General features: G+C 37.4%; 1 protein-coding gene across 1 annotated transcript in view; it reads left to right on the forward strand.

Moving 5' to 3' along the window:
* The window catches only part of LOC139711010 (cilia- and flagella-associated protein 206-like), a 205,095-nt gene that overhangs the window by 55,220 nt on the left and 134,571 nt on the right, over nt 1–15,304 (forward strand). The window contains exons 3-4 of the mRNA XM_071622927.1: nt 4,996–5,086; nt 6,189–6,377. Coding sequence (XP_071479028.1) covers nt 4,996–5,086; nt 6,189–6,377 — 280 coding nt within the window. The remainder of the gene's footprint in view (nt 1–4,995; nt 5,087–6,188; nt 6,378–15,304) is intronic.

The following is a 15,304-nucleotide window of genomic DNA, read 5'->3' on the forward strand; positions in this document are numbered from 1 at the left end:
GGTATTGAGAAAAAGTATAATTTCAGTATCAAATGGTAAAATAGCATTATCTAAACCTGGCCTTTGACCTTTGACCTCACAGTTCCAAAGAGAATCACTGTCAGGTAGAACATGCATATTATGTAAGTTTCATGATGATACCTTGAGTTACTTTCGAGATATGGAGGAAAAAGTGCAATTAAGCACTTTCACTTGACCTGTGACCTTTTGACTTTTGACCTTTTGGCAAAAACTTCCCACAGAATATATATTTGGTAATACATGCATACATCAAGTTAAAAAAAAACAAACCTTCAGGCATTGTATAAATATAAGTAGTGATATTTTGAGGAGTTGACCTTGACCTTTGAACCCCCTGACCTTTGACCCATGACCCCCAACTTTCCTCAATAATCACTGCGCATCGGTACAAGCATATATATACTAAGTTCCATGAAGATACCTTTAACCATTTGCGAGATATGGAGAAAAACGTGAAATTTCAACCTTTTTTTCACAAAGTAACCTGTGACCTTTGACCTTTGACCCCATGACCCTAAAATCCAAACAAAGTATCATTACCCAGGATATACCCTCGTACCAAGTTTGATGTAAAACCACCACACTGTTCTTGAGATATCGACAAAAACAAAATGGGACGGACGTCCGGACATACATACGGACGGACGGACGGACGGACGACCCGAAAACATAATGCCTCCGGCCACTTCGTTGGCGGAGGCATAAAAACATATCAGAACAATCTACTTTGAAATAATAACGATCAGCGTCACCTGAGCTACCACTTGGTATGAAAAGTTAGTTTGCAGGCACAAACTCTTGTTTGTCAAAAAAGTCTGCGCACACCAAGACTACTACACGCACCACTGGCATAGCTGCAAGCGTCAGTGCCAGTGGTGCGTGTAGTAGTCTTGGCGCGTGCAGACTCTCTTTACGACCAACAAGGTCTTGTCACAGCTAAAGTGGACATTTTTACATAGTGAGTTTTCAAGTTTGAGACATTATAACTCCTGAACCGCAAATGGTACTGACCCCTAATTTTCTCCAAATATTAATTATATGTTAAACAAAATTCTTAAAAATGTTTCAAGATAATCCTTTGCTCTTTTTCTGATTTATGATGAATCAAGCATTTTCATGATTTTCCTTTTTTCAGAAAAATATCAAAAAATGAGTGTTTTTCCTTTATATCTCAATTCAGTTATCACAATCGCCCACAAAACTGGTATCAACTTGTAGGAAATTTTATTTTCTTTCATATGACATCACATTTGTTGAAATCTGATGTTTCTATCAAATTCTATATTTCAAATAGCAAATTCAGTAAATATGGCGGCCATCTTGGACGCCATTTTGGATTTGGAGGCTTTCGCAACAAATTTTTTGAGGTAGACCAGTGGAATGTGGTTTGTTACAATAAAAAATTGAAAATAAGCATGGTCTACTTAGTTTGTAGAGAGAGTGGAACTCACTTGTTATGTAAGCGAGTTTTTAGGGTTTGGCCCTCCGGTTATTATGACATTTATTAATTTCGGGAGCTGCGTCTGGCGGCCATGTTGGATTTTCGCAATAAAAAAGAAACTGATTTTAATTTTAATTCACTGAATCTTATTCCTCTTACCATTTATCATCAAATAGAGTAAAAAAAAAACCCATCCCCAGACAAATCTTAACCACAGAAGGCACTTTTTAGGTCATCTGGCGGCCATTTTGGATATTTGGCGGCCATCTTGGATTTGGGACAGATTTCAAGATGGCGCAGAAGCTTATTTTGTTAAGTATGGTCAAAAGTACCAGAATCAAGTGAGAAAACCTTGACTGGAAAAAAAGGCAGTTTTTGCCTGGCTCTGCCCTGTCTAACTGTTCAGTTGGCCCCATTTTCATTTGTACGCACTGAATGGTAAGCGCTTACTCTATTACATATAGAACCTCTTTGGGTTAAACATGCATACACCAAGTTTAAAAAGAAACTAGAGATTGTAATTTGTCATCACTGACAAATTAAGGTGATCCGATTTTTTGTCTCGCCCACCGGAGGTGAAGGCGAGACTAAGGGATCCAAATGGCGTCCGTCCGTCGTCCGTCCGTCGTCCGTCCGTCGTCCGTCGTCCGTCCGTCGTCCGTCCGTCGTCCGTCCGTCGTCCGTCGTCCGTCACAAATGTTAAAGTTTACCTGCAAGACTCTCTTATGATGCATAACTTGGCAACTGTTACAGCAATGGCAGCCACACTTGGGTGATAGAAGCACTAGGGGTATCTTCATGTTATGGTGTTGTCAGAGGTCATGTGATGAGGTCAAAGGTCATTTGAGGTCATATATTAAAGGGTATGTGCAAGACCCTCTTTTCTATGTTAAAGTTTACCTGCAAGACTCTCTTTGGACAAATAACTTCACATAAGTTGCTTGGATTACAACCTAACTTGGGTCATAGATGCACTGGGGGCACCTTCATGTTATGTTGCCGTTGGAGGTCACATGATAAGGTCAAAGGTCATTTGAGGTCATACATTAAAGTTTACATGCAAGACTCTCTTATCACTCGTAACTCGACACATGTTGCTACAATAGCAATCAAACTTGGGTGATGGATGCACTTGGGGTACCTTCATGTTATGGTGCCGTAAGAGGTCACATGATAAGGTCAAAGGTCATTTGAGGTCATATGTTAAAGTTTACTTGCAAGACTCTTATCACACATAACTCAGCACATGTTGCTACAATGGCAATCAAACTTGGGTGATGGTAGATGTCTCTTGGAAAGTTGAAGGTAACCACAAGGTCAAAGGTTACAGACAGGGGTCAACGAACTTTTAGGGCCCAATGTTAAGTTTTTAGGGTGCATTTCATTTATGGCTCATAACTTTTGATCCCTTTGTCCGTTTGTGACCAAACTTGGATGGAACATGTCCCTTGGGGAGGTGAAGGTCGTCACAAGGTCAAAGGTCACAGACAGGGGTCAACAAACTTTTAGGGCCCAATGTTATGTTTTAGGGCGCGTTTTGATTGTGGCTCATAACTTTTGATCCCTATGTCCGTTTGTGACCAAACTTGGACGGTAGATGTCCCTTGGGGAATTAAAGGTCATCACAAGGTCAAAGGTCACAAAGGGGTCAACAAATTTTTAGGGCCCAATGTTAAGTTTTTATGGCGCGTTTCGATTATGGCTCATTACTTTTGATCCCTTTGTCCGTTTGTGACCAAACTTGGATGGTAAATGTCCCTTAGGGTACTGAAGGTCACCACAAGGTCAAAGGTCATAAGCAAGTCAATTAACTTCTGGGAGTTATAAAAGATATTAATTCCTTGTACGCGAATGGGCGAGACACAATTTGGCGATTGCCTTGTTTAAATCAATGATTCAAGTCCTGATCGCAATAGGCATGACAATACAAGTTTCATCTGTGTTTATAGACGTTGGCCGTGTGATGTTTGGATTCTCATTTAGAAAAGGGAGTCATATCTGCCATCTTTGGTACCAAATTCTGTATACACTGAATAACGAAGATACAGCAACAAATACATATGACCTTTGACCCACCTTTACACTCCGAAGATGGCATCTGAGGAAAAAGTGGTTATTTTGTGAAATGATTCTTGCGACATCGTCTATATACGTGTGCAAAATATGGCAAAGATAGGACAGGTATTCACCAAGATACAAAATGCAACATTTATGAGCTTTGACCCTTATTTACATACCCAAGATAGTGTCCAGTCAAGTAGTTGTTATTTCATGAAATAATGTACGTGACATGAACTAAACATGTGCAAAATATGGGGGTGATAGGGCGTGTTTTTCTTGAGTTATTGCAAAGAAAGTTGCAGAAAGAAAGAAATATCTGAATACATCGAAGATAAGCTTTAATTTCAACCAAGATTTTTAACGTGATTCCGACATCGTATGAAAAAACGAAGGGCACATAATGATAGCGCAAAGTCTCAGCTAAAACATATAAATCTGGGAGAAATTCACCGAAGGGTAAGTGAGCTAGTGCTCGATAAAGACAATCATGTCAATTTTCACATTTAAAAAAATCCCCTCCCATAGAGATAACACGTCATAACGAAGATACAGAAAGAAGTACATATGACATTTGACCCCAATTTGCACAGACAAGATGGCATCTGAGCAAAAAGTGGTTATTTTGTGAAATGATCCTTGTAACATGGTCTTTACATGTGCAAAATATGGGAAAGATAGGACATGTATTCACCAAGATACAGGATGAAACATCTATGACCTTTGACCCTAATTTACATACCCAAGATGGCGTCTGATCAAGTAGTTGTTTTTTCATGAAATAATGTTCGTGACATGAACTAAACATGTGCAAAATATGGTGGTGATAGGGTATGTTTTTCTTGAGTTATTGCACATAAAGTTGCAAAAAGAAAGAAATATTTCAATACATCGAAGATAAACTTTAATTTCAAGTACCGGTAAGTTTTTTGATGTGATTCCGACATTGTATGAAAAAACGAAGGGCACACTCACGATAGCCCAAAGTCTCAGCTACAACATATCAAAATCTTGGAGAAATTCACCTAAGTTGCACCATCTGAAACAATTCAGCCATCCAAGTGAAACCCAGTTCAAGAAATGTAAACACACATTTGTGGTTGTGCCAAAATTTCAAACATGTCATTTCAATATTTTTTTTCTTGCCAGTCATGTGAAACTATCATCTCACATTGTCAAGATGTATGAAAGACCTGTTTGGAGAACCATGCAATATAATGGCAAAGGTGTTCTTGTCACCATAGTGACATTTCTAGTTTGTGTTTATGCGATCTGCACCATGTACAATTGTATATGATGTGGGAGCTTTGGGCAATAAATCGTGAGATTGATACGTTGGCAAATATTGTGTGTCATTGTGTTGAATATAAACGCAAAATGTGAGAAGTTCCAAGGAATGATAACTTGACATCATTGTTCAGTTTAGGGAGTGTTGCTAACAGTTTCTTATCCTGTTTTTGCCCACATGTATCAAGATCTGTGTTGACAGATTGCTTGATTCAAGATCATCAGCCCTGGACACTGTTAAAATGCAGGTCTACTTTGACATGAACTACACTTCCAGAAGTAAGTTTTCTAATGCTGATAAGCTACACTTGCCACAAGGAGTGCACACACAGTCTGCATTTTAAACTTGCATAATACTGTCAATACTAATCATAATTTGCTCAGTTTCACAGATGAATTATGCCTGTTGAATTATGACAATTTGTGCGTATTTTTACCTCACAAAATCATCAGATTTTCTTCATAACCTCTTGTTTTAACATATTTCCAAGAACATTTTATTACAACTTTCTGTAAGTACTTCTATTTATGTTCTTTTTTGTCAGATGTGCATGTATCAGGAATTGTTGGTTTTTTACCTCCGCCAAGGGAGGTTATGTTTTCGTTACCGTTGGTTTGTTTGTTAGTTAGTTTGTTAGTTTGTTTGTTTGTCCGTGTGCAAAATAACTCAAAAAGTTGTGCACAGATTTAGATGAAACTTGCAGGAAAGGTTGGGAATGACACAAGGAACAGATGATTAAATTTTGGTAGTGATCCAGAAATTGTTATGGGTTTTATGAAGGATTTTCGATATTTTACCACGTAGGGTCAATGAACTTGGGAGTTCAAGCTGCGCGTTTTTGAAGTTTTCATACGCGCACTAAAGTGCGTGCTCTAGTTTCTGCTGGGGCAAGGCGCGCCGCGCATCTGAGGGTTTATGATGTAACAAAGGCTTCTTTATTGGGAAATCGGGCAATTTTTCAGTGGGTGGAAATCACTGATCTCTATGGAAGAGCAAGATCATCGGTGGAAAGTAACTGCTTGGCGGAGGTCTGCACTCTCGGAGTGCTTTTCTAGTTTTTGTAATTGAATATTGGCAAATGAAAGAGAGGTCCTTTTGTAGGTATCTAGGGCAATTACCCCCTGGGCAATTACCCGGACCCTTACCCTAACCCTAATCCTAATCCTGAACCTAATCCTAACCCAAACTCTATACCCTAAACCTAACCCCAACCCTAATCTTTACTCTAACCTTATCACTAGCCAGCATTTGACTGGGGGTAATTGCCCTGATACGCCTTTTAAGTATATTTTGTGTGTGTTGAATGTATCATATGAATTGTTGATAATCTTATAATGAAATATTTTGGCAAGTGAAGAGTAACCAAAATATTTTTTGTAGGTGATTTTCTGGAAGAGCATAGACGTGTGCTCGAGCAGCGACTAACCCCAGTTATCAGAGAAATTACTGACAGCCGAGCAAGAACAAGGGATGAGCTGGAGAGTCTCTACAGGAAAATTGTGTCAGCTGTGCTTCTCCGCTCAGGCCTGGGGTCCCCAACTGATATTGCAGTCGTCAGAGAAGCAACAGGTAATTGTCCTCAGTAACAACTCTTACCATCAACTCCCCTCACACTGAAAATTAAATCAATGTTAATTGATGTAAGAACGGGCAAAAAAAACTGCAGCAGAGCATGTATCTGCTCCTTCCAAAGAAAAGCTTTGTGTTTGTGTGTTTTTCAAAAATGTTGACTCATATGGAAGAAAAACATTATCATATTCAGTATTAAGTGAATCATGTTGTGTTGACCATGCTTGTTGAATTCAAAATGGAGAGTCATTTTGAATTCGTGTGAAATGGGCCAGTGTCAGATTTTAAAGGGGAATATGAAACCCAAATGTAAAAGTGGATTGAGCGAATGCAGAAATGTTAGTAGAACACATCAGTGAAGTTTTCGGAAAATTTAGACAATGCCTTCAAAAGTTTTGAATTTTTAAAGTTTAGGTACTACCACTGCTGGATAAAAAGACTACCCGGGTATAATTTGTGATGTCACAGTAGAAAAACAACATAAGGAAAATTTGAAGAGTAGCAGAAAGTATGTTGACATGGTAGCACTGCATTATGAACTCCAAAATCAGGAAGGAGCTCTGCAGATTGCAACTTTTTTACAGTTTGTAAGTGATTTCATAAAAAAAAAAATGAGCGCTAACAATGTGTTGCCATGGTAACAGCATATTTTGATTGAAAATCATACAAAAATATTGTGGATTCAGTTACCCCCCTCAGTCTTTAGGCATTTGGCTTGAAATTTGGCACATGTGACCGCTATAGTAAGAAGATGTGCAAACCTTATCTCTCGTCATTGTTGAAGAATATGTTGCCATGATAACTATTTTGAGTGAAAATCATATAACATTTTGGTTCAGCAAACTCTCAGTTTTGTGAGCATTTGGCTTCAAATTTGGCATGTGTGACCACTATATTACCTAGATGTGCAAAATTTATCTTTTGTCATTGTTGAAAAAGTATTGCCATGGTAACAGCATATTTTGAATGAAAATCATGCTATAATGTTAATTCAGCTAACTCCCTCAGCTTTTGAGCATTTGACTTGAAATTTGGCACATGTGGTGGCTATGATATATAGTTGTGCAAACTTCATTTTTTGTTTTATTTCAAACATGTTGCCATGGTAACAGCATTTTTCATGAAAATCATAGAAATTGCTGATTTTCTTATTTTGCTCCCTCATGTTTTGAGCACTTGACATGAGATAAGGCACATGTGACTATCAGTGAGCAAATATACATTCAATGTTGAACAATAAATTGCCCTTGGGCAACTATATATTTTTTTAAATAAAAATCATACAAAATAATTGCTGGTTGAGATAACTTCCCTCGGTGTTAGGTGGGGGTATTATTCACAGTAAGTGATAGTTCTAGTTTTTTTCTGATATGACGAGTAGCACATGTAAGGCTCTTTGGTACCAGAATTGCAACATGACACACACACTTTTTTTTTTTTTTTTTTTTTTTTTTTGTCTTCTTTGCTTTGGGGGATAACTCAGAAAAGAAATACGGATGGGAGCAGTCACCAGTATGGGAGTATTCCGGAGAAAAAAAATAAAATAAATACTGAATGGAGGAGAAATAGTTAAAGGAGGAAAATAAGTCATTCTGAGTTTGACATTGTTTACTTACTTTTTTTTATCAATCAGTGGGAGATCATTCAGAAAAGAAATAAAGAAAAAAAAAAGAAGAAGTAGCCTTATTTGAGGCCAGTTGAATGAAAGAAATGTAGTATCATAACATTTGAAATCCTGCCAGTGGTCTTGCTGAGGGCTTCGACTTGAGCTACCTTCAAATAATTCTTTCCTTGTTCATTCCTGCAAGCCCCAGACTGTTATACCCCTTTCAGTAACTCTCCTGGCTCAGACCAGGCCCGAGCTGAGGTATAAAATGTTGAGTTTATGAATGGTTTGGGCCAGAGTGGCACGCGCCAGGTTCAGGCTATTTTGGCGCTGCTGTAAGCTATCGCCTGGCACTGATGGAAGAGTTTCTGAACGATAGCAGCACCAGGCTCAGACCAAAATTCCTTGCGCGGTCAAAGGTCACAATTACCTGGCTGTGCCTCCGCCAGAGCGCACATTCAGTTATCATGTATGGTAATTATCCCTTATGAGCCGAGTTTGTGAATGGGTCAACGTAAAAGTAGCGGGACTCTGCTACAGTTAGTGAAAGCCGTATCAGGGCAATTACCCCACCCCCAGCTAAATACTGGTTAGTGATAAGGTTAGAGTAAAGATTAGAGTTAGGGTTAGATTTAGGGTATAGAGTTTAATTTAGGGTTATTATTAAGTTCAGGATTAGGATTAAGGTTAGGGTTAGGGTCAGGGGAAGGGTCCGGGGTAATTGCCCTAGACCCATTGAACGCCAATATTCACTGCTTGGCGTGGGCCAATTCAGCTCGACGACCATCAATTAATTTGAGCCCCAAGATATAGTTTCATTCCCTGAAATAACACTTAGATTATTCAATCATTTTGAAAGTTATCAATGCGGAAATCCAATTGGATTTTTTTTTTTTTTTTTTTGGGGGGGGACGTCCTGTATATATGTACATTAGAGACTGGAGATATACGATCGTCATGTAAAATTATGCTATCTACCTACTTAGGTATGCTGATAACTATTTCTGGCGCTGCATTAAATACCAATGCTGAGCCTGTGGGGGTCAGCTCACTTTTTGTAGGTGGTGGCTGCTATACTTCACTGTGGACACTGGCCTAAAATATGCTTGCTAGGCACTCCAGCTGCTGGTCTGTTTGTCGATGCCCCTTGTATCACCCTAATTGTAATAACAACCCTAACTGTAATACATGTTAACCCTAAATGTAATATCGAACTTAAATGTATATACATTTTAAGGCTAAATGTAATTACGACCCAAAATGTAATACACCTTACCCCTAATAAAATGTAATAACACCCCTAAATGTAATTCATTCTATTGCTAAGTGTAATAATCGAGTGAACTGAAATAACCCGCAAACCGGAGAAAACCCTAAATGTAATACATGCTAACCCTAAATGTAACACTTTTTGACCCCTCAATTTGATATCCACCCCTTTTCTGTATGAGACTCTAGGATTTTAAATGATTTGATTTATATTAAAGAAGCTAGTTGCCAGTCTTATCATGCAATAGGAAACAGCACAAGCGTTTGGAATTTATTCATGGTTTTCTCGTGCAGCTTGTGCGGCCTTCCAAGGACTGGTGCAGCATAACATGTATCCATCAATTCACGTTCCGCAATATTGATTTATTGTTATTATCCAGTCAATCATTCAGACTTTGCTTAAAGTCAGTTTGCCGTACTCATACATTCGTATCTCATAGGAAAGTCAATGATACAAATGGTGACTCAAAGATGATAAAAAGACATGCCAGTGAATGTTCTCAGTCATCCAGGTAAAGTGTCTCATGAACTATATCAGTAAATTTAGTCAACTGGACTTACAAGCTTATGAAATGTTGTTTGGCGGGGGTATAACCAGTCGCTGTAGCGACATTTCTAGGTTTTTTGGGGTTTTTTTTTTTTGGTTTTTTTTTTTGGTTTTGTTTTTTTGTTGCTTGTAGGGGAGAAGTGGCAGGAAAGTGTGAAGACCTGTTTGGGGAATGGGGTTGGTTTGATTTTGGTTTTGGTTTTTTATGCCTCCACCACGAATGTTGCCAGAGACATTATGTTATTCAGGTTGTCCATCCTTTCGCCCGTCCATCTGTTCGTCCATCCTTCCATCCTAATCAATTTTGTGGACAGCGTAACTAAAAAAACATTTGAGGTATCCTATGAAACTTGGCATGTATATGTATGAGTGGACAAAGTTCTGCCCATCAACTTTTGGGTGCACATGCTCAAGGTCAAAGGTCAATATCTGGTCATTTTCAAACGTGAGTGACACGACAATCTGAGAGTGAGAAGGGCACATATCTTCCCACCTGGAGGTTATGAATGGATCATGACTACCATTTTAGGTTCAGTGTAGGACTGGCATGTACCATTACCAGTTGGATTTGAATTCTCCAATTAACAAGTAAATTGTGATTAAAAAACGATGCGTGAGTGACACGACAAATTTCGGACATGGGTTTCTGGCCATTAATGGTTACAGCTGGATTCGTGCCAAAGTAGTACTCCAAGAGAACTATGAGTACTAGTGCATGTACATCAATAGTGTACCTATCTGACATATATAGTCACAATCAATCCCTCCATCTCTGTTGTAAATGGTTCACCCTTACGTGCCGTGAGTGACACGACATCCAAAACGTGAGTGACACGACAAGTGCAAAAATTCCACAATTATATCAACAATGTAACTTTTTTTGGTATTATGTTCCTGGTAACTCTGCACTTATAAACAATTTCTATTCTAATGAAAACTACATGTAATGCACACATTGTAAGACTTAAACAAATGTTCAGTACGTAATTTTGCACTATGAAGGATTTGTTTTACTTTATTTCTTCTACACAATCCTTTCTAGGATGAGAAAAGTCTGTTTAGAGAAAATGCTTTGTTTGCTTCCACATCGGCTTGAAGCTACTAAAAGTGTTTAGTTGTTGTTTTTTCTTGTTGTTGGTTCATTGTGGGAGAAGGACTACTGCAGCTGTGACTTCATTCTGTTCTAAGAATGGCTCTCCTTTGCTGCACTCAAAGCAATTTTGATGGATTCTTGTCTTTTCAGAAATTTCATACTCCAAGCACTAGCCTCTTAACAGATCACTTAGTAAAGTCTGACCACAGTTATCACTTTTCTGGATCGCTCAAAAATCAAGGCAATAGACTGCATGGCACATGAATGTCTTTGCTTGTTCAGTACAAAATGATTTCTAAAAGTGCAAAACACTTGATTCTTTTGCAAAGTAATAGTAATTCAGGACGTAAAATTTTGGTATGATACAACATTATATTTCTACAAACCAAAATACAGTTGCTAGAAGGAACAAACTGTAGACTGTAAAGAAGGGGTATTTCTAGTCACATTCCTTTTCATTTCCACATTATTTGAATGATGAAACATAAAATCATCATGTAAATAACTGGATTGAAAAGTAAATTGATAATGTCTTTTGTATGCCCCTCTAAAACACTACTTGCATAGAGTGTTATGTTTGAGCACATCTCTCTTATCTGACAAAATGTGTCGAGATGGCTACTAGTCATGACATGGTCAGATATTCACAATGTAAGTTGGAATGTGTTTCACAGACAAGTCAGACAGCAACTGACCATAACAGGGATGTTTCTGTTTCTCTTTTCAAACAATGTTTCAACTCACAATCTTGCCAACACAGTGTAATCGCTCAGCATGATATGCTGTTGCTGTTACATACAGAGTTGTAGGTTACATCAATTGCCTGAGAGTTTCATGGTAAAAATATACATATCTATAGAAGATCATAATGGATGCAGAAGATTGGTCAAAACCTTGTTGAACAGTGCACTTATTGCTGATGAAAGTCTCACATCAATGTTTAATAAATTATGCAAGGGCTCGGGTATTCATTATGACAGATATCAATATTGCAGTGTAGAATCCAAACTATTACTCTCAATCATAACTTTACCTTTAAATCCTTCTTCTACGAATGAGTAATGTCCACAGCATGGCGATGTAATTTCCATAGCACTTTTAAAAAAATTGAATTGTGCAGGTTTTTAAAGAACTATAAATATGTGATGTGTTGTGCGATATCACACTTTAGCTTTGCATTTGAATTTAGAACAAAATTTGACCAAAACACTGTTTTCTACCAAAACTTGTATGTCAAAAATAGTATGGACAGGGCACTTTGAAAGAGGTTGAAATTTGAATATATATATATATATATATATATATATATATATATATATCTTTGTCAGATACCAAGGAGGATTAATCATCTGAAAGTCATTTTGTAGTGGAAATTTCTACTTCAGAAGATGTACATGCAAATTTTGCCAAACAGGAATATTTTCAGCAAAAGACACACTATTTCAATAGCTGAAAAATACTGTCTTTTTTTTCCAAATTGGACCAAAAATTGTTATATCGGTTTGCTATGGCCCTTCCTAAATACTATCCACTGTGAAATAAAGTTGTTTCTGGATATTTGTTTATTATCTTTGTTTTTAATTCTTGAGTAACATTTTTAGTGGAATGCCCACATGTAAAATATATGGTACCGATTGCAAATACAAACATGTCGTAATATGCAGATTAACTCATCATAACCAGACTATTTCTGTTGCAATGGGCAAATTTGAAAATAAATAAGAAAAGCTACAGGAGGCCTACTCTTACCAGGGATGACATTTGATTATATTCATTGTTTCCATTTAGTATAATGTTTTAATGAATAGTCTCTGTCCTGATTTGTGTACAATATGATAACGTGAGTGACACGACATATCGTGAGTGACACGACATTGTGAGTGACACGACAGAACTTTGACTGTAGATTCTGGCTTTACATATTACAAATTGGACAAAGTTACTACACATGAAATAAGGTATTATGAAACTGTATTTACTCCTGTATTGGGGTAATTTGATTATCAAAATACACAGCTCTAGAAAACTTTTTATGTTTAAAACGTGAGTGACACGACAACCATTTTTGACAACTTTGACGTCCTCATTTGTTATGAAAATGATTTCTGAGAATATGTAATGCTATTCAGGGGATAAATATAATGCTAAGGTTTTATCTTATCAACAAATACTCTTCAAATACAAATATTCTATCATGATTTGCAGTATGTGAATTTTGATGCAAATATACACATTTTATGACATTAAATTACCCAAGTACTAAATTTGCTGTATTACGAGATATAATAAATTGTTTTACGTAATCTTTATGGAAGAATATGGTCTAAGATATCTAGTTTCAAAAAATATTGAAGCCTACTAATTTCTTTCAAGTTTTGATTTTCACCCTTATGTCCACTTTTGTTTGAAAATGGCCATCTAATACTCAAAATTTTATTGTTTCCCCCATATCTATACAATGCCTGCAGGTATTTTCTTGAAACTTAGTGTACACATGTATTACCTGATAAAGATTCTCTCAGAGAAAGTTTCAGGCCATGATCAAGGTTAAAGGTCAAAGGTCAAATGAAAATACTAAAATATCACTTTCTTTCTCCATGTTGGAGAAATGGTTCGTGATATCTTCATGGAACTTAGTACGTGCATGTACTGCCTGACAGTAAATTTCTTGAGAATTTTGGGGTCAAAGGTCAAAGGTCAATTGTCAAGGTCAACTCCGAAAAATTTCACAATTTCCCTCATGTCTATGCAGTGCCTGAAGGTATTTTTAAAGTTTGTGTATACGTGTATTACCCAATATAAGTGTAGATTCTCTGGGAATATTTTGAGCCAAAAGGTCAAAAGGTCAGAGGTTATATAAAAATGCTAATTTCTCTTCTTCCTCCATATCTCAAAGTGGCTCGAAGTATTGTCACATAACTTAGTATATTTATGCATGTACTGCCTGACAGTGATTCTCTGGGAATTTTAGGGCCGTGGATCAAAGGTCAAGGGTCAAAAGCCAGGGTAAAATACTAAAATTTTACTATTTGAAGCTGAAATTACCCTTTTTCTCCATACCTTGGAGATTACTCAATGCACAAACTTATTACAGGGTCAAAGGTCTTGAGTAAAAATCCTAAAACTCCCAAATACATGTACCTCCTGTCTTAAACAATGCCATTCATCCAATTAAACCTAATTCAAGGAAAGTAACCACTCAACACATTTGTGATAAACATGTCTTTTTAATTTCTTGCCAATTACGTGAAACTGTTGTCATACATTGTCAAGACTTCTAAATAGACCTACTGGGAGAGCCATGCATTATCATTCGCAGCGATACGGTGTAATTAACTCGCCAAAAGCATACATGTATGACCTCGAAGCCTCATTGGCATGAAGTAGACAGCTTGTGTACACAAAACCGCCGGAAAGTGTTGCAGGACAATCTCAATATCTCACCTCAGAAGCCATCAAATAAAAATCTATACAGCAAATTGAAGAAGAAACTATTCTCTAACTCGCAATGTTAGTTATTTCGGGTTTTATTGAGGATAAACCTGTGAAAATAACGTCGAAACTTAGCTTCCAAAACAGAAATTTGGTCTCAAAACAAGTGTTATTTTTTCACATTTTCCTTCATTGCCCAAAAATGAAACTTCAGTATATATGACTTTAATATGGTAGTATATCTATACAGTGTTCCAAATATCTTTAATGTATCATTTGGCGCACGGATATGTCCAGAAAAAATCGAGATCGCTGTCACTTGTGACCCACGTAAAATCCATAGCGTAAGCAGTACGCAGTCCGATGTATCGATTTTTGTTTTGCATGAAACAGTTGAAGCACATTGCAGGGTTCTCTCTTGCCCACTCACCACCCTGTGGACCGAAAACCGAACCCTGTCGCATTGCGCCGAATGTGACACCGCTGATTGGGTAAGCGTGCACTGACCAGTAGAGAACGCATGCGCAGGAGGATGATCTAGTTGTGCATGTCCAGTATTTTCTCTTAAATTGGGTTGTCTTTTTGCTCTTATTTTCATTTAACTACTAATTGCACAAACATGAAACTTAGCAGACAGTGAGTCTGGTGCAGACTAGCAATATGTTAATCAAATGCATTACAGGTGCAGACTTATGTACAGAAAAAAATTATAACCCTTTCCCACGGTCGACTCAAACAGGAAAACACACATATCTCAAAAGATACATCACCATTTTCACCCAAAAATCATATGAAGGATGATATATCCATATTAGATATATGTGTGAAGTTTCAAGGGATTTGGTGGTAAAATAAGGGAGATATACGAGGAGGTGAACTTTTGAGATTTTTTGTCCTTCCCTCTGCACAGTGCTTTGATGACCGTTACAAATTCAAAATCTTTGGCCTCTTATCAGTAAGTTAATTGCACTGTATCGCCA

Source organism: Diadema antillarum, unplaced genomic scaffold (genome assembly GCF_040938485.1).
Source record: "Diadema antillarum isolate AM-2024a unplaced genomic scaffold, OU_Dant_1.0 seq00001602_RagTag, whole genome shotgun sequence".
Classification (NCBI taxonomy): Eukaryota; Metazoa; Echinodermata; class Echinoidea; order Diadematoida; family Diadematidae; genus Diadema; species Diadema antillarum.